At 36.9% G+C, this 27,192-nt stretch overlaps 1 protein-coding gene and 1 long non-coding RNA gene across 7 annotated transcripts in view; one reads left to right on the forward strand and one right to left on the reverse strand.

The window, feature by feature from the left end:
• The window catches only part of Pls1 (plastin 1), a 140,098-nt gene that overhangs the window by 51,816 nt on the left and 61,090 nt on the right, over nt 1-27,192 (forward strand). For 4 of the 6 annotated variants that reach the window (XR_015440841.1, XR_015440842.1, XM_087186294.1 and 1 more), the window contains exon 1: nt 25,274-25,382. The exons of the other annotated variants lie outside the window; for them this stretch is intronic. Coding sequence is in view for 2 of the 4 variants with exons in the window: in XM_087186294.1 (XP_087042420.1) it covers nt 25,313-25,382 (70 nt within the window). In the remaining 2 variants the exon portion in view is untranslated. Of the gene's footprint in view, nt 1-25,273; nt 25,383-27,192 lie in introns of those variants that run through there. 6 annotated transcript variants of the gene reach the window in all.
• Nucleotides 6,848-27,192, reverse strand: part of LOC110347665 (uncharacterized) — an 85,539-nt gene continuing 65,194 nt past the window's right edge. Inside the window, exons 2-4 of the long non-coding RNA XR_002392398.2 lie at nt 25,827-25,948; nt 19,199-19,305; nt 6,848-12,676 (exon numbers count right to left, since the gene is read on the reverse strand). This is a non-coding gene — a long non-coding RNA (uncharacterized LOC110347665). The remainder of the gene's footprint in view (nt 12,677-19,198; nt 19,306-25,826; nt 25,949-27,192) is intronic.

The raw sequence follows: 27,192 nt of genomic DNA on the forward strand, positions 1-27,192 counted from the left end.
TTGAATTGCTAAATATAAGAAAAGCAATTAGGGTGGAGATGAAGGAAACAAATCTTAGAGGAGGGGAAGCTGAAGTTCAGGAGGATGTGCTCCAGTGGGTGTGGCTGGGGAGAGAGTTTTGGAGCAACCAAGGAAAATGTAGCTCTCTTTGAGCAGAGTTTTGGGGAAAGATGGAGTAATTAAAGAAATTTTGCTGTTTTTTCCAGTGGTGTATAGTGTGCATTTTCTTTTCTACTTGTCCATAAAAATCTTAAATAAAATATTTCTCACTCATTGCAAGGTTGACTGTCGTAGAACTGTTGTGAAGTATAAAATACTTGATAAATATAAAATATGGCTGTTAATTTTTCTACTGTTGACATTCTGATGAGAGGAAATTTTACAGTGTATCCTACTTTTTTCCCTTCTTCAATCGCAAACGGCACAGATATTTTAGAGTTCTTTTAATGATATATATTTGTGAGCATTAACTTTTTTATCCATAATCTTTAGAAATTTAAGATTTTAGGAAAGATTTCTGTGGAGTCTTGAAAAAAACCCCATCTATTTATATGATAATTCCTTTCTTTGCCTTTTATTGGGTAGGGTCATATTTGGATTCTTCAGGTTACAAAATTGAGTATCTTACAGTTTCAACTCCTAAAAGTACTTTTTAAATTTTACCTGGGCAAGAAGCAAACAACTTCAAGTTTAAGCCGCTGGGTGTTTTGGAGGTTAAAGTTCAAACCCTGACACAGAAGCGAACTGGGTAGAACTTTTCTGCTTCCCTGAGCATGAGTTGGACCAGAGTGTCATTTGTATTGCTATGAATCATTTACATTAGAATTTTGGGCTAGAACTGGGAGGGGGTGTTCTAAACCAGGAAGTAATGCCTATGTTATTCCAGAAAACTTGGACGTGAATCACTGCTTCTTTTTCTCTGATAGCTCTTTGGTGTTGGTATTGAAACATTCACGCTGACATATTTGGCATTATAGGCAATTACAGTCTGGGCAATGATCTCCCCACTGTACAATTTCCTGTGACTCAATAATATGCAGTATAGGGCCGGGGATTTAGCTCAGTGGTTCCGCCTCCTGCCTTGAAAGCACAAGGTTCCAAGTTCAATCCCTGGTACCAAAAAAAAAAAATATGCAGTATAGAAAACAGGAACAAAGTACTTTTCCAGGGACAAAATATGATATGTAGTAATTGATGCCATTTTCACAAAGCTTATTTAAATTTTTTCATTAATTTCCTCAGTTTCTAGGAAGACAGATCATACCATGTCCAAACTTGATCTTAATAATTCTAAACTGAAAAGTTAGCTGATAGGGCATCTTCTAACAGGAAAAAGTCATAGGGAACATAAAATTAAAGAACCTAAGGCCAGAAACTTCACAGTAAGCAGTAGAACTGGGCCCTGAGCCCAGGGAGTCTGCCAACTCCAGACCCTTAATTATATATTACCTTCCTACTGGTGGTTACTATAGATCCCATTCCATACCTATATCTTCTTTAGAGTGAAAACTGTTGTAACATCAACCTCTTTGAGTTGCTCTGAGGACTAAATGAGACAGTATGTGTAGTACTTCAGACAGGGCTTGGTTCATGGTGAACTCTCAAGAATGTTTACATTAAAAGTAGCGAAAGTCCCTCTTGCCTTGTTTTGACTGTCCTTGAGTGTAAGTCCTGTGCTTTGTGGTTTTGGCATGGGGGAAATTTTGTGAAGTATGATAATCTGTAGGTGTTCTTGGTTGGTTGCAATGAGTTTAAGTCAGGAGAAGACTTTTGGACTGCATGTCTTCATTTGCTTAGGAGTCAAATTTAAAACTGCCTTTGCTTCATGCAAACATGAAGACTAGACAAAAGGCAAATGAACCTAGGACAAAGAGATTCTCTAGAGTTGCAGGTCTTGTCTTTCTGGTATTTCCTTACTAGAGAGACAAGATTCTACAAGATAGTATGGCTGTAGCATCCCCTGACTATAGAAATGAGAATGTGGCTGAAGCTCTACTAATCAAACATAACATAATGGGACACAGGTAGCAGTGAAGGCATCGAGAGAGTGCCTAAAAGCCACACATTATAGTTCTCACTGTTGATCTTTGGGGAACTGCCTGGTACTTGATCTTCTGGAGCCTGTTTGTTCAGCCTTCCTTTGATTCTTTGAGCCAATACCTTGAACCAACCCCTATACCCCACTGACACTGCCCTCTCAACTTTCATCTTTTTTTGACAAGTTTGACAGACAGTTCTTCCTTTCCTACGTATATCATTCTAAAGATACAGTGGTTCTGGAGGTAGCATTCTAGTTCATTTTGAGGGCTGACTCTGGTAAGGGCTGTGTGGAAGGCTAAGTTGAAAGGAGGAACCTGAAGTAACTCAAGGCTCAGTGGGAAAAAGCTGCAGTTGGTGAGTGATATTTGCAGTGGGTAAGGAAGTCTTATTTTGCTATGGCTGTCATCTTTGGTTTGTTGACCTCCATATTAAATTGCCACCATCAGATTGCCTCCCAACACTTACCATAACACCTAGCACCTTAGATGTTCTCAAAAAATATGTGTTAAAATGAAATGAGGGCAGGCCGGGGATTTAGCTCAGTGGTTTCACCACCTGCTGTGCAAGCGCAAGGACCCGAGTTCAATCCCTGGTACAAAAAAAAAAAAAAAAAGAAAGAAGGGCAATGAAGAAAAAATTCAGAGAGGAATTTGGGCTGTGCTTTGAGGGGTGCTAAAGATTTGGATGTGGTAGAAAAGTTTCTAGGGACAGGAAATAGCATGAAAGTAAGTTGTAGGACAATAAGGAAGAATAAAAGAAGGCCTTTCTCAGAGAGTAATGGGAAACAGAAGTCAAAAGGAAAGAATTGGAGCCTAAAGGTAAATGTTTATTAGCGAAAAGTGTTTAGGTCGTGATCTCATGAAGGAAATTGAAGTATTGTTTAAGGTAACAAACAGACAAGAGAAAATTTAGTTTTGTGAAACAGCACTTAGAATGTTTTCCTTCTGTAGAATTCTAAATAGAGAATAATTAGGCAGTGTGCATAATTTGGAACAGCAGTATAGTGATACCACTGTTGTCAACTGAAACTTTAAAACAACAATAAAAGCAACAAATATATTGGATAAAGAAGCCTAGCATTTCTAATGTTCCTACTTAAGTTTTATTCCAGACCAGTTTCTTTGAGAAGCCACAACTATGTAAGATATCTGACCGTGTATAAAGATGCTTTTTCAGAAATGAAGAGTTTTATTTTTTCGACCTCATTCCCAAATTCTTTTTTTTGCTCCCCCATTAACGTTATTGGTACATTTTAGGTATACAGTACAGTTGCATTCATCATTGGGATCTTGTACCATTACATAAGTCTCTTGGTTCTTATGTTTTTTCCCCTTCCCTTGCCCTCCCTTCACCCCCTCCACCCTTCCCTATTTGCAAAGACCTTGTTTCCATGTTTTTCCTCTTCTCATATTATTTCCTTTCCCTTTTTTCCCTTTCCCTACCCCTCCCAATTCCCCTGCTCTTTTAGACCTTTTCTTCCCGTTACACAGTATCAGTTATACATTTTTTAAATTACGATATTAAGATCTAGGAGACATTACCACAGATTTTACAGAATTTAAAAAGGTATAGAAAGCATATTACAAAAATCTTTTATGAAATAAATTTGACAACTTCTAAGAAGTACCTTGGAAGACAAATTAATGAAAGTAACTCTGGAGGAAATATAAAATTTGAATAGCACCTATTGAAGAAAGTATATTCCTAGCTTGAAAACCTACCTATATGACAACAACAGGCTCATATACATTTTAACTGATAAATTACATCAAACATTTAAAGCAGAAAAAAGAAGGAACACTTCTCCCCTCATTTTGGGAAATCAACATTGTGCTAATCCTAAAACTGGATAAAGATAATAGAAGAAAAAAGTATGAACATAGATAGAAATTTGTTTAACAAAACAAACTATTGGAAGTCAGGTCTGGCAGGATGTAGAACGTGGTTTTGTTATAGGGATGGCAGTGTTGGTTCAGCATTGGAAGGTCCACCCCCAAAAGTCATCATTTTATTGGAGGAAAGGAGAAAGCCATATGATCCTGTCACTAGTTGGAGAAAGAGTACTGGACTAAATTCTACAGCTGTTCATGGTAAAAGCTATCAGGAGACTAGAAGTAGAACAGAACCTTCTCAACTGATCAAAGACATGTACTCCATACTTCCAACAAAAACTCCTTCTATGAATGGAGACGATACAATGCTTTCTCCCTAAAGTGGGGAACAAGGGCATATATGGCTACTCTTCATCTGTCCAAAATAGTCTGGCAATAAAATGACACAACTAGGATAGGATTGGCACGGCAGAAGCAAAATCTTTATATGTAGATGAAATGATCATCTACAGAGAAAATACTAAGAAATCTCTAGGAGCCCCTAGAACTTGTACTTGAATTTAGCAGGATTAGCAAACACAAGGTATATATAAAACTTCAGGTCTATGTATACTTGCTATAAATGAAGAACTGGATATTGAAATTTTAAAGTTATGTAGGAATACAAAGGACCCAGAAAAGCCAAAAAAAAAAAAAAAAAAAAAACCACAGTGTTGGAAGACGTTTAGCACCCAATTTTAAGACTTCTTCTAAAGCTACAGTAATCAAGGCAGTGTTGGTGAAGGAAAGACATGTAGATCATGTGAATAAAACAGAGAATCTAGAAATAGAACCACACATATATGGTCCACTGAGTTTTGAAAGATTATTTAGCATTTTATAGAATATAAACTCAATTCAAGAGCCAAGGAAGAGATAGTGTTTTCAGCAAACAGCATTAGAACACCTGGTATCCATATATAAAAAATTAACCTCAACCCTTTTTTTCCATACATGAAAATAACTTGAAGGGATCTATGAACCTAAAGAAGAAAGCCTAAAAGTATAAAACTTTAAGAAGAAATGATAAGGGAAAATATTTATGAATTCAGGGCAGGCAAGAACTACCTAGGATACAAAAACCATGATGTATAAAAGAAAAAAAATTGATGAGATTCCATCAAAATTTAGAACTTTAAATGACATCATTAAAATGAAAAGTAGTCCTTAAACAGACCATATTTACAATGCATATAACCTATGAGCAGAATATATAAAGAATTCTTAGGGCTCATTAATAGACAACCCAATTAAAATGTAGACATAAGAAGATGATAAATAGCCAGTATAGCACAAGGAATGCTGTGCAATTCTAGAATCAGAAAAATACTAATCATTACAATAATAAGATTGAATTATACACTTATTAGGGAGATGAAGTCAAAAGTTTTAAAAGCCTTGTCATGACTTTTTCTTTTTTTGGATTCTCCCCCTTTGCGTTTAATTTGTCATGCCCAATGGATTCATTCTGCTGGGTTTCCTGGGGTTGTGATCCTCATTGTCTTTTCCTAGGGTATTGTCTAAACTTTTTTGGAGTGCCAGTTTGGTATTCATGAAGTTCCTGAGGTGCTCTTTATCATGAAAGCATCTTATTTCTCCATCAATTTTGAAAGATAGTTTTGCAGGGTACATCAATCTGGGTTGGAGGCTGTTTTCCTTTAGGGCTTGAAATACATCAGTCCAAGCTCTTCTTGCCTGGAGGGTTTGCATTGAGAAGTCTGCTGTGATTCTGATGGGCTTTCCTTTGTATGTGATTTGTTTCTTTTCTCTCACTGCTTGTAGAATTTTATTCTTCTGTTGGATTTCTGCAATCCTAACTATTATATGCCTATGTGTAGATTTTTTTTGATTAAGGCTATTTGGAGTCCTATATGCCTCACTTATCTGTATGTCAAGTTCTTTTCCCCTGCTTGGGAAGTTTTCTGCCATCACTTCTGTGAAGAGTTTTTTATGTCATCTGCACTCTCTCCTCTTTCTTCATTGACTCCAATCAGTCTTATGTTATTCTTCTTTGCATCATCTAGCAGCTGCTGGATTGATTTCTCATGTTCCCTTACAATTTTAAAGCAATTTTTCTTTTCCTCCTCATTAATTGCAATCTTATCTTCTATATGTGAAATTGTAACCTCACATTAGTTCATTCTGCTGTGCAGACTTTCAATGGAGTTTTTAATCTCTTGGAAAATCTGTTTGTATCTGTTTTATGGATTCCATTTGTTTCCTATGTTGGGATTCCATCATGTTCCTCAGATCCTCTATTTTTTTATCTTTGTCCTCTCTAGATTTATTAATCATGTCTTGCACCATGAGCAAAATCTTTGCTGTTATCTGAGTAATTATTTCTGATTTCCTTTTTCCCAGATCTTTTGTTGCCAGTTCAGAGAGTCCAGGTGGTTGAGTATCAGATTGTTCCATCTCATTTCTCTTTGGGGTTGCTGTAGGTGATCTGGAAGTCTGTTTTTGAGGCTTGTTTATGTGTCTTCTCATTTCCGCGGCGGGGTGGGGGGCGTTGCTTCTGGCGCCCACACAGCTCAACTTCTGTGCCCTAGGAGCTTGGGATGGCAGCAGGGGAGCTTCCTTCTGGGTGCTCGGACCGGCTGAGCTTCACTGCCCTAGGAGTCTGGGTTGGAGGTGGGGAGCTTCCTTCTGGGTGCTGGGACCGGCTGAGCTTCTCTGCCCTAGGAGCCTGGGATAGAGGCAGGGAGCTTCCTTCCAGGTACTGGGACCGGCTCACCTTCTTGGCCCTAGGAGCCTGGGTTGGAGGCGGGGAGCTTCCCTCTGGGTGCTGGGACCGGCTGCCCCAAATTCTTGTCTTCCATGTGTCTTTTTGTTCCCTTGTGTTTTGGAGCCACCTTGTCATGCTGCACAGCAAATTACAGTGTGGATCCTACTGAGATCATACTAATTTAAAGGGGCTTGATGCTTGGTGCACCTAGTTTTGGTGGAATAATGGATAAACCTGAAAACAACTTAGCCATGCTTTTTTTTTTTTTTTTAACCTTAAGAGATGGTATACATTAATTTTTTCTTTGTACATGTAATGTACTCATAATTTCCTGACTTCAATGATTTGTTGACTTTGAATGTTATGGCAGCTAGATTGTTCTGCCCTACCTCACACCAGAAAGACCTGCCCATTTCTCATACTATATTACTACTCGCATTGTCATCTTTACCAGAAAGTGAATGAAAAGAAACAGGAAGAATTTTTCTGGATGAAGGGAAGGGAAATATGAATTTTTTCCAAATGGGTAAAAGGTATAAAGAAGCCACAAGCCCAGAGGCCCATAGGTTATGAATAACACTGCTGTTCAGTGTGGGAGCAATGATCGACTGACTTTTCTGCAGTTCACCAGTGCACAGAATTTCCAGGATTAGGTATCATAGTGGTAAAATACAATTACAACAAAATAAAGCTTCTTATCTAGATATAAATATATTCCAAAAAAAATTCTTTCTGAATTCAGAATGCCCCAATATTTTCTAACCTTTGAAAAAGTGATCTCCCTTCCATGCTCTCTATGTAAAGTATGTCTAATATTGCTCTCTATATCATTTTGGGCTCTTTGTTGAAAAGAACATAACCCAGTTTAACTGGCTTAAAAAATTAGGTTAAGTAACAATAAAAGTGTGAAAGCTTTAGTACAAAGGGATTCAGGGCGCACACAACTCTGTCAGAATGTGTTTTCTCTCTGCTACTTAACCTCTGCATCCTGCTGTGTTGGTTTTAGTTTCATTCTTAGCCCTGGTTTCTCAATTTGTGGAGGCATGATAGCTGCAGCTGCTCTGGCCTCTGTCCTCACTGATACTGCTCCAGGGGAGTGTTCAGGGACTCTTGCTTCAGAAAGCTCCATAAAAGCCTTGTCATGTCTTATTGGCTCCAGATAGGCCTCTTCCTAAACCAAATTACTGTGGCCAGGGAATATTATGAAGTGCTTGGCTTAGATGTGGGGTCTCATCCTATGGCTTGGCTTAATTATAGGGAGTGGGAAAACTAAAATTGAGGGTGTTATCAGAAGGGAAATAGTTACTGGAGGAAAAAACAAAACATGTTGAAGAAATTTTATAAGCACTAATATTGTAATGTTATAATGAAAGAAATATAGTAATAGTCATGTGTTGAATTTTCTCGAGTCAGGAAGTTACTAACCTGAGGGTCCTGAAGTAGAAATGAGGATAGGGGAGAGTAAATGTAATCTAAATACTAAATAAAAAGAAAAAGAAAAGATCTTAAGACAATGGACAGGTGCAGTTAACTGAGCTGTGAAAGTCTCTGTGATAAATGGGCTTGTGACCTGCAGGTCCCTCATCTCATAGGGGAGCTGACACTTGGAAATATCCCACTTGGGCTCAGGATGTGGTAAGTGATTTAAAACTGAGCTTGCGTTTTGACTAAGAGACAAAATGTTTTCTTTTGGCCCTCACGTTTTGACTAAGAGACAAAATGTTTTCTTTTGGCCCTCACAGTGAGCTAATTTAATGGGAGTGTTTCTAAAAAAACACACACAGCATTTCCACCAAGCCCTTTGGGAATTTAAGTGAAATGATTTACAAATCTAGGTGGTATACAATGTACCCTGGAGTTACAACTGGCCTGACATAGGAACAACCTGGTTTATGACCAGAAGTTTAGTATTAACTTATATTGGCCACTTGTGCTTCCAGATAGTCTCAGATACAGATTGAGCCCTTAAAGAGTTCTGAAGGAACATTACAACATCCTTTCCTGTGTAGGGTTGAGAAATCCTGGGCCAGTGTCTCTTTAAGGACACTGAGATCTGCCTGTATTCAGGAGAGAGACTTTGAAGTCTTTGTAGAGGAGCCTGAGCTTTCATTGACTAACTTGAGTTACAACCAGCCCTGGTGAACGCATTGAGTTCGTAAGTCAGGGGTCCTCTGTAGATCCAAACTTACTAGACTTGAGAACTTATTTGGCACATATGAATGGTGCTTTGTAAAAATTCAAATTGTTAAAGTTTAAAAATAAAAATTCACTTAAAAATATGGATCTCTGTGAAATAAGTAGGACACATATGTGTAAATACCGAATAGTTTCTCTAGTGTGAGAAACTGAAAGTGTAAATAAGGATTAAAATGATTAAAACGAATAATTGAAAGTTTGAAATAGGAAGAAAATGTCCAGAGGGGTAGGGGAAATGGGAGGGGAAGGGGAAAGGATAGAAGGGAAAGGAAAAATTATGAGAAAAGGAAAAAATGGAAACAAACTCTTTGTAAATAGGGAAGGGTGGAGGGGAGGAAGGGATCACAGGGAATGGGGAAAAAATAAGAGCCAAGATGCATCATGTACAGGTACAGGCACCCAATAATAAATGTAAATGTATTGTATACCTAAAATATACCAATAAAAGAATTTAAGCAAAAAAAATATGGATCTCTGCTTCCTTATGTACATGTACCAGTTCCTGACCATGAATATAATCATTGTTTACTGCAAACATATACTAATAAAAAAAAAATCAGATAGCAACCTTGGCCCTGATTCCCTTTGGCAATAATTCATTGACGCTCTGTAGTAGTGGCCCTTTGATGTGCTTCTTCTTCATAGCCCCTGTGTAGCTTGAATCACACATTAGACTTTCCCTGCATGATCCTTGTAGGCTTAGAGGCAAGGACTAGATTTCTAGGCGGCTGGCAGCACGGATGTATGAGGGAAATGGATGAAGACTGGAGAGTCAAATCCTTCTTTCATCCAGGATCAGGAACCAGGAAAAATATTCATGGCTAATAGAATGCAAGTGTTGCTGAACTTGGGGATATGGCTGTTGCTGGACAGTATGTCTTGATATGAACTTATTTGTATTCTGTGGATTCTAATCTGCTGAGTTTACAGGTTAGGAATAGTCATTTAATGTTGAATTTAGAAAGAATTTGAAGCTTCAGTAAAGTACTAGGGGCTTGGTCTTTTATACCTTCAAATGGTTTTTTTTTGGTACTGGGGATCGAACTCGGGACCTTGCGCTTGCAAGGCAGGCAGTGGAACCACTGAGCTAAATCCCCAGCCCTCCCTCAAATGGTTTTAATCAAAATCTCCTGTGGATACTTACTATGCTTTTATCAGTAAGTTCCACTTTGTATAGTTTCTTATTGCTCAGCTAAGAAAATTACTAACCTTAGCTCTGTTGACAAAGAACCAAAGATTTTCCTACTTGTAGACAGGCTGCAGTGGGGAACATTGAAAGCATGGCAAACCCATAAGTGTACAGTAGATCCTTGATTTACGAATTCACTTTGCTCATCAGGGCTGGTTGGTAACTCAGATTGGTCAACTGAAGACTCAGGCTCCTCTACACAGCCTTCAAAGTCTCTCTCTTATATATACAGGCACATCTCAGTGTCCTCAGAGAGACATTGGCCAAGGATTTCTCAGTTAACTCCACATGGGAAAGGATGTTGTAATGTTCCTTCTAGAACTCTTTAAGGGTTCAAGCTGTATCTGAGACCATCTGGAAGCACAAGCGGCCAGCATTTGGGTCATAACTCAAAACTTTTTTCATAAGTTAAAACTAAACTTCCAGTCATAACCCAAGTTGTGTGTATGTCAGGCTGGTTGTAACTCGAGGGTCCACTGTATCTGTTTGGGTAGAGCTGTGAGCACAGAGTGGAAGGACTGAGGGACAGAAGTGAGGCCAAATTTACATATTGCCATTCTTTGCCTAGGCCATCCCTTCAATACTGCTACACTTAAAGTGTTTGAATTTCAAAGCTGAATAGCACTTGTTTGGTGTTAGCTGGGGATAATAGAAGGAACTCTAGGACAAGGGCCTTGTGAGAGGAGACTATTTTTTGGGTTTTTGTGTGTGTTTTGTTTTCCTTGACGTTTGTACTTAACCATTCAATAAGCAACCGTGGCTCTGTACGTTTATCTATTCATTCAGTTGTACAAGTCATGTCACATTTGAATCTCTGTGCTTGGATGATCAAATCTCATATATGAAGTAGTGAAGGTGTGGTGCCAGCACCTTTGATTTCAATTTGATATCCTTTCTTGGGAGTTATTTATTCTAAGTTCTATTATATAACCTTTTAAAGGGTCTATTGTTGAGTCCATTTCTGACTCACCACGTATTTTTACATTGGTGTTCTGCTTTGAGTTATGCATCTCTCCAACTTCCAGTTTGTTTTAATAGGAGAAAGGGATAGTTTTGTCTTAGCATGAATTCTCTACAGACTGATTTTCGAGGAACATCTGTTTCTGTGTTCTTTGAGACTTTGGTCATTGTTTTTTAAAAACTTGTGTATGTGTCAGTGTGCATGTATTTTAGCCCTTTAGCCTTTCTTCTTGCATTGCCATCTCATATAATACAGATAATTTGATTATAGTTAGTCCAGAAACTTCCAGCCCATAGTGATATGTGATATGTCCTGGAGTAACCACTATAATAAATGATATAAATATTAAATATAAAATATTTAAAGCCAGATTTGAATAGAAAATGAATTAGAGAATGATTCTATATTTTCATTAGAAAAGTATCACAAGATTATGTCTTCCACAAAAACGTCAGTTTTAATTAAACTTTTTAGGCATTTACAGTTGAACATGCTAAGCATTATATGAGTTTCTGGAAGATAATAATTCTTGTTTATTTTTAAATCTTCAAGTTTAGCCCTGAACTAATATGTATTTGTTGAATATGTGAATGGATTTAAACTCCCTTACTAGGGAATGAATTTCAGCTCCCTTACTAGGAGCTATATATTGAAGCTTTTAAGTAAAAGAATATTGGTAGTAACTCTAACAGCCATCAAATGCCAGCCCCAAGTTAGTGCCCAAGTGTACAAATGCGCAGCAATGTGATGACTGTGGCTAGCTGTGGAGATGACCACGGTGTTCCCCACCTTCTCTCCCCTTGCCCTCTGTCTCCTGGACCCCTTCTCGTTTGCAAGAGATTTATCCTCTTGTCTCGGTCTATACGTCCTTTATTGTGCTCTTTGTTTGTATTTTGCCTTACTCAAATGAGGGTACTATATGCTTGTGTATCTCATTTATTTCACTCAATATATTTTCCAGATGTATCCATTTTCCTACAAATGGCTCAGATTTATCCCTCTTTATAGCTGAGTAGTATCCCACATTTTCTTTATCCAGTTGTCTGTCGATGGGTATACAGGCTGCTTCAAATATTTAGCTATTAAGAATCATACTGCTATAAGCATTGGTATGCATGTATTGCTGTAGTATAATGTCTTTAGCTCTTTGGAGAAGATACCTAGAAGGGGAATAGCTGGGTCATATGGAATTTCTAATTGTATTTTGTGGAGAAATCTCTATATTATCTTTCATAATGGTTGTACTAGTTTACATTCCCACCAACAGTGGGTCCACAGCAGCCATGCTAACATTTGTACTTCTTTGTGATTGCCATTCTTTTTGGTGTAAGATAGAATCTTAGTGTTGTTTTAATTTGCATTTCTCTTAATGGCCAGAGATGTTGAACATTTTTTCCATATATTTGTTGCCATTTGTACATCTTCTTCTAGGAAGTGTCTGTGCATTTCACTTGCCCATTTCTTTTATTTTAGGTGGTCTAAATTTTTTGAGTTCTTTATATATTCTGGATATTAGTCCTCTGCCTGAGGAATAGCTGGCAAAAGTTATTTCCCATCCTGTAGGTTGTCTCTTCACTCTACTAATTGATTCCTTTGCTGTGCAGAAATGTAGAAACTCGTCTTGTCTGTTGGTGGCACATTTCCCACAAACCACTGTTTTGCTTGGCTCTTTGTTATCTAGCTCTCTTTTTGCTCTGTGAAGAAAAACATCATGAATTAATGAAGTTTACTAAATTTTCCCAATATATGCAACACAATAAGGCCACTGGAAAGACAAAAAGAGTAAGATATGTATCTTTTACCTGCAAGAAGAAAACAGTGAAGTCAGGAAGGTAGGAGAATGAAATAGCAAAATGAAACCATTACAAAGCAATGTAATCAAGAATAATGTTTGTAAACTGAGCAATGTATAAGAGGTGAAGACACCGAGTGTAGGAAAATACAGAGGTGATTATATCTCATTCCAGTGGGAAGGTGTTAGGAAAGTGATGAGTGGACCTTGTCAAGGTTAGAAGTCCAGGTTGTCAACTGAGAGTAGGAGGCAGAGAGCACATTAATTTAGTAGTGTGGGGAGTAATGAAATGGTAAATACTTGGAGAGATGAAAAGAGATAAAAGCATCAACAGTAAGATAACAGTATGTTATTATTTTTGTTCTGTTTTTGCAGGATATTGCCAGGTTTCCTTTTAGGTGGCCACAGAAAAGTCAGTTTGGAAACAAGGGTCACTTTATCCAATGTGTTAGATGTGGCTTAATTGTTTCATAATGGTGCCTAATTGATATTCTTAAGATCTCTAGATTTACCAGGCACCTAAGAAATTATTTGCTTGTTTGCAAATAAGTTGTCTTTATTGCAATTATCTTTTTAAAATAGTTCAGGATCTGGAAAATCTAGGCTGTGACAATCAAATTAATTACTCTTTAAAGAAAACTTTTATAGCTACTCTTTGTAGAATGAATGAAACAGCCAAGCTTAGTTCTTTCAGTGCTGAAGGATGCTCACAAAAAAATATATAATTGGGGCTAGGGATTTACCTCAGTGGTGCTGCCTGCCTCGCAAGTGCAAGGTCCTGAGTTCGATCCCCAGTACCGCCCCCCCGCCAAAAGACAAAAAATATATAATTATATTGTGCCCGTTTAATATATTGTGCTCTCTGTTCAGATGAAGAGTTCCATAGTCCAGGTTTGTATGTAGAGTAGTGAACTAATAATTAATAAAGTAGTAACATTACAGTTCATATTTATATTCAAGAGTCAGTAGATATTCCAATTAACTAAAAAATGTGTTTTAAAAATAATGGGTTGATAGGAAATATGAATTTTGACCTTTTGCAAAATAAATGATATAACTCTATTGTTAAATGTAGTTGAATAAGGAAATTGTTGGAAATATGATAGATGAAAATATTTTCCAAATTTTCCTTTAAGCTCTTCAACGTAATTTTATTTCTTAGCTGTTTCTTTTTTCTTAGCTATTTCAGTGGTCTTGTGATCTTTAAACTTATAATACAGAGTAGGAAGATAGAAAAGGCAAAGGTTGTAGTGGGAGATAAGAGAATACTTTGTGGGGGCTGGGGATTTAGCTCAGTGGTTTTGCCGCCTCCTGCGCAAGCGCAAGGATCTGAGTTCGATCCCTAGTACCAAAAAAAAAAGAAAGAGAATACTTTGCAAAAGAAGGATAAGAGGATACAGGGCAGCAGTAGAAGTGCCGCTCATCAGAAATGATGAAGTGCTCTGGAATCTCTGATCCTGGTCATTTCTATTGAGAAAGGGTATCAAAGTTTTTCCATAAAAGTCAGGAAGGATATATCCTTTTTTTTTACATTCTTTGAAGCAAGTGTATTTTGACCTATCCTGCCTAAGTGCTGCCAAGTCTTCTCAGGGACCTGGAAATTGCCCCTCAGCTTCTCATGTCTTGGTGTCTTATGAAAAACAAGAGGCTTAGAGAAAGCTCTTCTACCCTCAGTCATCAGCCTTCAGTGGTTATGTGGAAAGTAGTCTGTGGGTCCTTTCTGTGTAGGTTCTGTTGCAATTGCTCCCCTGGGACAGAGTCTTTTTGCTCTACCCAGATTTCCCTCCCTTCTCAATGGAAAATCTCTCCATTTTTTCTTAGTGGCTTCTCAGAGATACCCTCTTCCTGTCTACCCCTGACCATCTCCAGGACACCCAATTTAAGTAAACCCTTTAGTAGGTTTATTCTTTTCAAAGACTAAGAGAACCACAGATTCCGTGCTGATTTTGCTTTCTGTGCTGCTAGAATACATAAGAGCTTGTTACTGATTTAAATGAAGATAGAAATGAATAAGCACAATTGAATATTTCAGCAAATTATTCTTCCACAGTAATATTAACTATTTTAAGTGTTCAAGATTAAAGTATTTTAACAACAACAACAACAAGTTTCCACAAGCCTTGGGAAAATTTCCCCTGTTCAAAAATATATTCTTAATCATTGTTATGGTTTATATCTAGATGTCACCCATATTGCATATGATGCCATATATATGTAGTAAAACTTAAGACTTGAAGGTGACACAATGAATTAAGAACAGTGGTTGTCTATGCAAAGAACGGCAAGGGGCAGGGCTTGGGAAGAGGACAAACTGAATGTATTACTTTTTATAAAAGACTTACTTAAAGGAATTTTATTTAAAATTTAAGTATTTAAAAGAATGTGTCTTAAACCAAAGCCACAAATCACTAGTAAAAGAAACTCAGGGCCTAGACATGTAGCTTAGTGATGCAGCACTTGCCTAACACATGCAAGGTCCTGGTTTGATCCCCAGCACAACAAAAACAAAACAAAAACTCTCAGAGAGTAAAACAATATAAAGTTGATTGTCTTAATTACTTTCTCATCATTGAGACACAATACCCAACACCCAGAACTAAAAGAAGGAAAGGTTTATTTTGGCTCAGTGTGTAGAGGTTTCAGTCCATAGTGGCTGGCTCCAAGGTAGGGTGGCATGGCAGAGGGGCATGGCAGAGAAAAAGTGCCTTCATAGCTTGATAGCAGGAAGCAGAGAGAGAGAGACATCAAGGGAGATGGGAGGAAGTTAAATCCTTCCAGGCCACACCCACAGTGACCCACCTTCTCTGACCAGACTTCACCTCCCAAATCACACTTAGCTATAAACTCTTCAGTGGACTAATCCATGGATGAGAACCACTCCTCCATGATCTAATCACTTTCCAGAAGTCTCACCTGGGTATTATAGTATATATGGATATAATCCATAACAATGATTTTTTTTTTGAGACATAGTTTCGCTGTGCAGTTCAGGCTGGCCTTGAATTCAACTATGTAACCCAGGCTGGCCTTGAACTCGCAAGGACCTTCCTACCTCAGCCTCCTGAGTGCTGGAATTACAGGGGTACACCATCATGCCTGGCTTTTGTTATTGTATTTTATATTACTGGGTGAGGAAGTAAGGGAAGGAAAGAGATTTTGGAGGATGATGAAGGGGAAGCCTGCGTGAGCTAAATCAGAAGCAAGCTTGAAAACAGAATCTGAAGTTTCCTGGACTACGGCAACTTTGGGAGGAGGGAAAATAGAGTAGCTGGAAAGCTAGAAGGTGCCAGTGGACACTGGTGAAGACAGCTTTGGTCTCATGTAGTTGGGAGTTTTAGGGTTGGTAGAAGGACACAAAAATCTTGGTCTTAAGACAGGTCAGGGCTGTTCCTAATGCTCTTTTCCCTGAAACTGCACTAAGAAGGGCTTTAGGTCCTGACAATCATAAAAGATTGTTTCAACTAACTTTAGTTAAGCTTTAAAAGGCTCAAGATATTAGAAGTTTGAGGAAGGATAAAAGATCACATTCAGTTGCATCTAAATTAAAAGTTTATTGTTTTGGAATGTGCTTCCTTTACCTTCCAAATATATATTTGGTTGTGTCAGGGTACCTTTGAGGATGGGGAGAAGAAAAAAAGAATGTGTAATTGGGGAAAGAATGTTCAATTTAAAATAATCTGTGTTAAAGGAAAAAAAGCAAGTGAAAAGCAGTATTGGAATTATTGAAGAAATGTGGGGAACATGTCAAAATCCATAGGAAGAGTCAGTGATTTCACTGGGTTCTGAGCTGCATCTTTCAGGGTTGGCTTTGGTAGTTCAGGTCTTTGGCTTCTCCCTCTCCCTCTCCCTCTCTCCTCCCTCTTCCCTCTCTTTTTTGAGGGGGATGTTATTAAGACAGGGTCTTTTTTTTTCCCTTTGAGACAGGGTCTCACTATGTAGTTCAGGCTGGCCTTGAACTCACTATGTAGTCTAGGTTGGCCTTGAACTCACAGAGATCCTCCTGGCTCAGCCTCCCAAGTGCTGGGATTATAGAATGCACCAATATGCCTGGCAGCTCATGTCTTCTGGTTTGTGTTTTGAGCAAATATCTTAAGTGTTTGGGTATTGACTAAATGACAAGTTCTTCAAAATTGCAAAGTAATTACTATTAACTATTCTAGAGTGTTTTATTGTGACAAGTTACATATGCTTGACAAATATGAGTTGAGGGCCAGGGATGTAGCTTAGTGGTGCCATGCCTGCCTGGCCTGGTACTGGAAAAAAAAAAACAAATATGAGTTGACCTAATTAGAGATTTCCCTCACACTTTACACAGGGTGATTTCTTTTAAAATGCAAGTTATTTCACAAGAATATAATACGTAATGTTATGATATAAATAAATATTTGTACATTTATATGGCTTGATATCAGATTATATTTGGGAGGTCTGCATCCTGGCTGAGAGGCAGGAATGATATAGGTTGGGTTCTACCATAACTTATCTGGAAAACTGAGAGTGATTTACTTTGAGATCTTGAGAAGGTTACTCCATCCATGATCATGCCTTTCTTGATTGCCACATGGGGACAGGGCCTACCTTATGGAATGGTGAGAATTAAATGAAATATAATACACACAAAGCAGTTAAGACATTGTATGGCAGATTAATTACCCACGAGAAGGACTAGTAAGAGAAATAAGGGTTACTAGTTATTGGGTCATCAGGCTGTTTTTCTAAATTTTGTATACTCGTTTAGGTTGATGGAACACATTCTCTTCCATTTTCAAAAAGTCTGTGCTTTTATTGTAGGAGAAATATTTTTTCAATGAAAAACCCTATATCCAGCTTGAGTATCATGTAATTATTAGATTAGCCTTTTATACATCAAATCAAACTACTGTGTTTTCTTAGCCAATAGGATATTCAACAAATTCATTATGATATGTAACTTCCAAAATTTTTATACAGATTTAATGCAATCTCAATCAAAATACCAACAGCATATCTCACAGAATTAGAAAAAACAATCCTAAAATTCATTTGGAACCAGAAGAGACCTAGAATAGCAAAGGCAATTCTGGGCAACAAAGGCAAGGCTGAGGGTATCACAATCCCTGACCTGAAATTATACTTCAAAGCTACTGTGATAAAAACAGCATGGTACTGGCAAAAGAACAGACCTGAGGATCAATGGAACAGGCTAGAAGATGCAAAAACAACTCCAGACATACTCAGCTACATTATCTTTGACAAAGGAGCCAAACACCTTCACTGGAAGAAAGATAGGCTCTTTAGTATATGGTGCTGGAAAAACTGGCTTTCCACATGCCAAAGATTGAAACTAGAAGCATATATTTTATCATGTACTAACCTAAAATAGAAATGGATTAAAGATCTAAATATTAAAACAGAAACACTAAATCGGCTGGAAGAGAGAATAGGTAGAATGCTTGAGGACATAGGAGTAGGCAAAGACTTCATGACCCAGACCGCAGGGGAAATAGTACAAAGAATCAACAACTGGGACCTCATCTCATTAAAAAGCTTTTGCACAGCAAGAGAAACCACCAACACAGTGAAGAGACAACCCACTGTTTGGGGAAATAATTTTACCAGCAATTCATCAGATAAAGGACTACTATCTAGATTATATAAAGAACTAAAAAAAAAAAAAATCAGACCTCCCAAATTTAAAGACTCAATCCAAAAATGGGAATCTGAAATGAAAAGACACTTCTCAGATGAAGAAGTAGAAACAGCAAATAAATATATGAAAAAATGTTCAACATCACTGGTCATTTGAGAGCTGCAGATGAAAACAATGCTGAAATTCCATCTCACTCCAGAAAGAATGACTGCTATTAAGAAATCAATTAGAGTGCTGGGGATTTAGCTCAGTGGTTTCACTGCCTACCCGAGTTGGATCCCAGGTACCAAAAAAACCACACAAACAAAACCCAAAAAAAATCAAACAATAACAAATGCTGGCAGGGCTGTGGGGAAAAAGGAACACTTCTCCACTGATGGTGGGAGTGTGGACTGTGCAACTACTGTGAAAATCAGTATGGAGATTTCTCAAAAAGCTAAAACTAGGGGTTCCATTTGACCCAGCTATTCTCCTTCTTGGTATCTTCCCAAAAGAATTAAAAGCACCATACCACAGCAGCATATGCACACCCATATTTATAGTGGCACGGTTTGTAATAGCTAGATCTTGGAAACAGCCCAAACACCTATCACCTTAATGTGAGGTTCTCTTGATCCTCAGGTCTGTTCTTTTGTCAGCCAACTATGAACTGAAGCCTCTACAAACTGTGAGCTAAGTAAACCTTTCCTCCTTTAACTTTGGGTGTCGGGTATTTTGTCTCAGCAACAAGAAAAGTAACTAAGAAAATAAACATGCAAGTGATATCACTCCCCTTCATCCATCTGCTATTCTTACTTTTCTGGATCTTGCTTTGTTACTTTAAGAGTATACGTATTGGCGATGCAGCTCAGCAGTACAGCCCTTGCCCAGCGCATATGAGGGCCTGGGTTTAGTCTTCAATACTGCAAAAAACAAAAGCATAAAAGAAAAGAGTATATCTTGAAGATTATTCTGTATTTTCTGTTTGTGTCAATTAAATGCTAAAGGACTTAAAGTGACATATTTATGTTTATTAGATATAGAAACAAAGCTTTAAAAATTAGAAACAACAATATATGGGTACATTGCTTTTTAAATAAGTGCTGGTTTTGCTTAAGGGCAAAAGAATTTTTTTGTAATTAATAAGTTTTATAAATTTAAATGGGCATGGCCAAAAATGCAAGGTCAACACAAGGACTGTTAATTTCCAGCCCTTCTGTGCAGTGTAAGTGCTAAAATTGGACCACTATTTTTAAAACTTGAAGCAAGATACAGAAACCATTTTAAATAGGGGACAGGATATGCAGGATGACCACAACCACAAAGGTGAAAAGCCAGCCATAACAGAAGTAGCCTTTTGCAGACCCTAAGGAATTAAGCTTAAAAGTCCCAGTAAGACCAATCAACTTCTTTCAACACAGAGTAGCTATGCCTGTAAGTAGTATTAATTGCAGTAAAACCTTCTAAAAGTAAGAATTCAATACAATGAATATTTAATACTAGATGTGAGGAACTACATCCAAGGAGTCTGACTTTCAGTTGTTTTCCTTTCTCCTTCACTGACTTCAGCTCTTCAGAGATTTTTTTTAACCGTGAATAATTAGTGGGAAATGGAATATTTAAAAAAAATACTTAATTGTACATTAAATTAGAACCACTCCCTAGAAAAATTATAAAAGATAGAAATCTATCCCCTTGAAAGAACATAAAAAAATTCTAAAGAAGTTGGTATACAGATCATGAAAAGTGAGCCATATTCTTTGAGAGTGTCATACAATTTAATATGGTTTTAAAGTCATCAGTGATAAATTTCAGTAAATTATTTTAAAAACTGATGTGCTTCCCTGAAAAATGAGATATTGAACCTCATATAAATATAATTATATATAAGCATGTAAAAGTTTAAAAGGGTGACTTCCTATTTAGCTTCAATTCCTCTTATAAAGCACAAATGTTCACTTATTTTCTGAGGTACATGTGAAATGTCTGATGTAACTAAGTATATCTAAGAGAAGCACAACATAATTTGTATTCTACTTTAACTTTATATTGAATGGATAAACCCTAATTCATCTAAAAATAAGAGTTGCACTATTACATATCAGAAATATTAAAAATGTAATTCCACTTTTAGATATTTGTCATACAGAAATAAACATAGATATAAACAAAGATTTATCTACAGGGATGTTCATTGAACCATTATTTGTAATAAAAATCGGAAGCAATGTAAACACACTGAAACAAGGGATTTGCCAAATAAGTTATGATAGTGTAATATGTGGCCATTAAGTATTATTTTGAAGAACAACATAAAAACATACTGATACTGTGTATGCTCACATTTTCCACCTGCTCCAACAAGAGTACATACACATGCTTAGAGAGTAGATTGGAAAGATAAAGGTAACAAAAAGATAATAGGTGTTATTTCTGGAGAGCACCATTATGGGTAACTTTAATTTTCTGTTCGGGCATTTGTTACCAATTATTTTCAAAAATTGGCACCACTTTAACTTTCTTACGGCCTAATTTTATGCAATTTTTTTCTTTTTATTTGTCTTGGCTACTCACAGAAAGGAGGGGCCCAGTGATCTGGGAGAACATCACACAGGGAAGGGGAAGAATGTAGCAGTGTCTGGTTTATTTTTATTTTATTTTTAAAATGTATAACTTTATTATCATTCACTAAACACACACATATACAAAAATTAAAATTATTCAAAGAAAAACAATGCAAGGGAAAAAAACCTATAATAATATTCAAATATAATAGAACTCAACCAAAGTAAGACTGAAAAGTACTTAAACATTTTTCCATATAATTTAAAAAAAATCTCAAGCATTAACAAGACATCAAAGGACGTGATTTGTTTTAGAAAGATTTTCAAAACTAATATTGAACAAATAGTGGTCTGGAAAAGAAATTCTAATTAGCTAGTAGACTCCACATAGGCCAAATTTTTTAAAATTTAAATTTCAATACAGTCATATGACACGTGATGGAAATATAATCTGAGAAATATGTTATTAGGCAGTTTCATCCATGTGTACTGCAAAGTACCACACAGAGTGCCAACTTCTAAGTGCAAACTGAGAAGGTATACGTCAGTCATCTGTGATGGCCCCTTGATATTATCCAAATATGCAGTTAAACACGGGATACATGAGGCTACCAGTGGCATAACAGTACACTGTTTTACAGTAAACTCTTCTATATAAGTAGGATTATGCTCTAAAGGATGAAAAGCACAGCATGTTATGATAAGTACCTAAAACAGTAACAGTCATTTATCACACTGCCGAGTACTGTGAACTGTGCATAGCTGTATGCGCTTCTTCTGTAAACACACCCTTCTCTCCTTTGATCTCAGTGACTCTTCCTTCCCAACCCACTGATGAACTCCAGCCTAGTCTTTATCTACATCTCTTCCAGTAGTTTTAAACACAGTCGATATATGGATTCTTTCTAGATTCCAGCCTGTAACTCTGATCTCTTCCCTTCTCTTCCTGCCAGCCCTACCCCTTTGAACCTTTTCTTCCTATTTCAAATTATCAATTATTCATTGTAATCCTTAATTACACTTTCAGTTTCTCACACTAGAGAAACTATTTGATATTTACATATGTGTGTCGTATTTATTTCACTTAAGAGGATGGCCTCAATGTGCATCCATTTAGCTATAAATGTCTCTAGTTTCTTGTTCTTTATGGCTGAGTAGTACTCCATTTTATTAAAAAAAAAACACATCTTCTTTATCCAGTCTCCAGTTGATGGGCACTTGGGCTGTTTCCAAGCTTTCCCTATTGCAAACTGTGCCGCTATAAACATGGGTGCACATATATCAGTGTAGTATGATTCTTTTAATTCTTTAGGGAAGATACCCAGCAGGGGGATAGCTGGGTCAAATGGGAACTCTAAGCCTAGTTCTTTGAGGTATCTCCATACTGATTTCCCCAATGGTTGCACCAGTCTGCACTCCCACCAACAATGGAAAAGGGTTCCTTTCTCCCCACACCCCCTCCAGCATTTGTTATTAGATGATTTCTTGATAGCAGCCATTCTTTCTGGGGTGAGGTAGAATCTCAGTGTTGTTTTCATCTGCATCTCTCAAATAACCAGTGATGTTGAACAGTTTTTAATATATTTATTTGCTGCTTTTACATCTTTGTCTGAGAAATGTCTGTTCATTTCTGATGCCCATTTTTGAATTGGGTTTTTGAATTTGGGGGGTCTGATTTTTTTCAGTTCTTTATATATTCTAGATAGTAGTCCTTTGTCTAAGGTACAGCTGCTGAAATTTTTTTCCCACATTGTAGGTTGTCTCTTAGCTCTGTTGGTGGTTTCTTTTGCAGTACAGAAGCTTTTTAATAAGCTGAGATCCCAGTTGTTGATTCTTTGTGCTAGTTCCCATGCTACTGAGGTTCTGTTCATAAAGTCTTTTCCTATGCCAATGTCATCAAGAGTTCTACCTAACTTATCTTGCAGCAGTTAGTGTTTCTGTCTTAATATTTAGATCTTTAATCGATTTTGATCTTAGTTTAGTGCATAATGATAGGTATGGGTCTAGTTTTAATCTTTGCCAGGTTGAAATCCAGTTTTTCCAACACCATTTATTAAATAGGCTATCTTTCCTCCAATGAGGATGGTTGGCTTCTTTGTCAAAGATGAGGTGGCTGAGGATGTCTGGAGTTGTTTCTGCATCTTCTAATCTATTCCACTGATCCTTGGGTCTGTTTCTTTGCCAGTACCATGCTGTTTTTATCACAGTAGCTTTGTAGTATAGTTTCAAGTTGGGGATTATGATACCCCCTGTCATGTCTCTGTTGCCTAGAATTGCTTTATCTATTCTAGGTCTCTTCTGGTTCCAAATGAATTTTTGGATTGTTTTCTCAAGGTCTATGAAGTATGCTGCTGGGATCTCAATTGGAATTGCATTAAATCTATATAGCAGTTTTGGAAGTATGGCCATTTTCACGATATTGGTTCTTCCTACCGAGGAACAAGGGATATCTTTCCATTTGCTTATATCCTCCTCAATCTCCTTTTTCAGAGTGCTGTAGTTTTCAGTGTAGAGGTCTTTTGGTTCCTTTGTTAGACTGATTCCTAGATATTTCATTTTTTTGGATGCTATTTTAAAAGGAATTGTTTCCCTAATTTCTCTCAGTGGGTCTGTTATTTGTGTATACAAAAGCTATTGTTTTTTGAGTGTTGACCTTATATCCAGCTACTCTACTGAATCTGTCAATTAAGTCTAGGAGTCTTTTGGCAATGTATTTGGGGTCTTCTATGTAAAATATCATATCATCAGCAAATAATGACAGTTTAACTTCTTCCATTCCTATCTTTATTCCTTTTATTTCTTTCTCTTTTCTAATTGCTGTGGCTAATGTTTCCAGAACAGTATTGAAAAGGAATGGTGATAGTGGCCATCCTTGTCTTGTTCCTGATTTTAGTGTGAAAGTTTTCAGTTTTTGACCATTTAGTATGATGTTGGCTGTTGGTTTTTCATAGATAGCTTTAATCAAGTTGAGATAAAGACCTTCTATTCCAATTTTCTGTAGGGTTTTTATCATGAATGGGTGTTGGATTTTGTCGAATGGCTTTTCTGCATCTATTGAGATGATCATATGGTTTTTGTCCTTGACTCTGTTAATATAGTGTATTACATTTATTGATTTACAAATGTTGAGCCATCCTTGCATCCCTGGGATAAATCCGACTTGGTCAGGGTGTATGATCTTCTTGATGAGCCTTTGTATTCTGTTTGCCAGTATCTTGTTGAGGATTTTTGCATCTATGTTCGTTAGGGAAATTGGCCTATAGTTCTCTTTTTGGGTTGTGTCTTTCCCTGGTTTTGGAATCAAAGTAACACTTGCTTCCAGGAATGAATTTGGAAGTATTGCTTCCCTTTCAATTTCCTTGATGAGTTTAAAGAGTAATGGCGATAGTTCTTTAAATGTCTTACAGAATTCAGCAGTGAAGCCATCAGGACCTGGGCTTTTCTTTGTTGGTAAATTTTTTATTACATTTTCAATTTCACTCATAATTGGGGTGTTTAGAATTTCTGTATCTTCTTCATTTAACTTTGACAATTTGTATGTGTCTAGGAATCTGTCCATTTCTTCTGTGTTTTCCATTTTATTAGAGTACAGGTTCTCAAAGTAGGTGTTGATGATGCTGTGGATTTCTGCTGGGTCTGTTGTAACATCACCTTTTTCATTCTTAATTGCATGGATTTGAGCCTTTTCTCTTTTTGATAAGGTTGGCTAAGGGTTTATCGATTTTATTCTTTTGAAAAACCAACTCTTTGATTCATTGATTTTTTTGTATCATTCTCTTAGTCTCCATTGCATTGATTTCTGCTCTGATCTTTATAATTTCCTGTCTTGTACGAGCTTTGGGTTTGTTATGCTCTTCTTTTTCTAGGAGCTTGAGGTTCTGGTTTATTTTAAAGGAACCACAAACTCCATCCCTAGCTGAGCAGACTCCAACTTAACTTTATCCTTCTTGTGGACATTACTGATGTCTTTAAATCTTATTTTCTGACTTCCTACTTAAATGCTACATTTCTTAAACTTGCTTATTTTACTTAAATAATGAGGTAAAATGTAAATGAAAATTGCACAGACTGTTGAGAAATGTATGTACCCCAGGAAAGCACAGAGTGGAAAGCAGGTGTTTCTTCCTCACACTGAGTGTCAGCCCTTGCTTGCTAGACAGTTCTGAGACAGACTGCTACTGGGAGACCTACTCCTATTTGTTTCTTCTCAGCCAGATGTTATGGATGATTTTTTTGGTAGGGAATCTACTTCTTTTGTACCTTACATTGCTTTAAAGAAGTGTCCACAGGATTAATGTTCTAAATATTGTTGTAAATACTGCTTTTTCTAGATACAAAGACTTGAAGTTGTCTTTCCTGCCCTAAGATGGAAAATAGTACCACTACCATTTCTCGGGAGGAGCTTGAAGAACTACAAGAAGCATTTAATAAAATAGGTATGCTTGAGGAAAAGTAAATATGATATTATTATTTTGCTTGATGTTAGACTTCAGGAGTAGAACAATACTTTTTTTTTTTTAAATCTAGGTTTCACTGGATTCTTTCTGAAAAATAAATAAGACTGGCTTGAATTTCTAGATGAATTGAACTTTGAATTCTTTGACCATTTCATTACAGAGAGTAACCTAGGTTAATGAATGACAACGTAACTGAATACACTTAACATGTTACCCTCATTGTAGTGAAAAAATAAACATTTCCTTGTGTATTAACTGAACTCTGGCCTTCATGTCTTTGTCACTAACAATAACACTTTCTGACTTAATGAAGAGTATCGTTTAAATCTATTGTGGGTATTGTCTTTAAAGCCCATGTCTTGTTTTCCTTCTTACTCATATATAATTTAAAACATCTTTGCTTTTAAAGGCTGTATGTCTTACTTTCTTTTAAAAAGTGAAATGTCTTTATGGCATTATCATCTTGACAGCTTTGTATTTTTCTTCCAGAAAATTTCCCGTATGCTGTTGAATCTCAATTTTTCTGCATTTTCCTCTTAGAAAACCTAGGGCAAACAAAGAGAATATGAATACCATTTTTTCTTTGGTCTGCAAATATGTGGAAGTGAAAGTTGAGCACAGTGAATAGACTTTGGGAAAATGAGACCACTGTCACTGTCCCTTCCTCAGCAGATACCTTCTCCCGGGCAATAAAGTACTCAATGAAAAACAAGTCAGCTGGGGCCAGGGATTTAGCTCAGTGGTTTTGCTGACTGCTAGGCAAGCGCAAGGACCCGAGTTTGATCCCCGGTATCAAAAAAAAAAAAAAAAAAGTCAGATGGTGGACCAGGGAGGACATAATGATCACAGTTGGTCTTGTTCTCAGATTTCTCACAAACTTAGTGAATAATAACTGAAATTAATGTAGGTGAATGAAATGCAGCGTGGATTTTAGAGACCACTACAAAGAAAAAATATTTAATTTTAAAAAGTAAAGCTCTTCGAAAAAAAGTAAGACCTTGTGATTTGCAGATGATTGCTATGAAACACAGCAGACCCTTCCGTTACTCCCTGTGGGTTTGTCATTTGAATACTGTATGAATGTGTATGATTTCAATATTATTAATAATAAATATTACAGAGTATTGGTTGCAAGTGCCCAAGATATTTTCAAAACAAAAACTGGCAATTATTGAAATGTTCTGCTCATTTTAGGCACTGGAACAGGAAGTAATAAAATTGGATCTCTCCTACTTTGTACTTCAGTCATTTTATGTGGGCACTTGAAAAAAGGGCTGTGTAGCATTTAGTAAAATGAATGGATGAGAGTAATCTATTTTCTTTGTTTAGCACATCAGCTTTGATCCTTATGACTCATGGACATATAATCTTACAATATTTATTTAATGAAGTTTTGAATAAACAATTCAGTAATGGAATAATTCTAGCAGCAAACAATTTGTTTTATGTGAGGGAATTATTAACACTATTAGAATATGTACTTGCTCTTTTTTTTTTTTTTTAGCAAGATAAACTATGGCTAATGAACTCAGCAAACCCTCTGGTAATTTGTACCAAACAACTGTTTTCAGAGACAGAGGGATACACCCATCCAGTCTTACTAGATGGAATGTTTTTGGGTCACTGGGGGAAAGTTGAGAGTTAAAATATGCCATCTTGCTTCCTTTAAAAATCTGTGGTAGAGCCAAGCATGGTGATGCACGCCTGTAATCCCAGGACTCAGGAGGCTGAGGCAGGAGAATTGCCATGAGTTTGAATCAAGCCTGGGCTATATAGTGAGTTCAAGACC

The sequence above is a fragment of the Heterocephalus glaber genome, unplaced genomic scaffold (genome assembly GCF_053883595.1).
Source record: "Heterocephalus glaber isolate CG9 unplaced genomic scaffold, H.glaber_assembly_v1.0 deba00001504, whole genome shotgun sequence".
Classification (NCBI taxonomy): Eukaryota; Metazoa; Chordata; class Mammalia; order Rodentia; family Bathyergidae; genus Heterocephalus; species Heterocephalus glaber.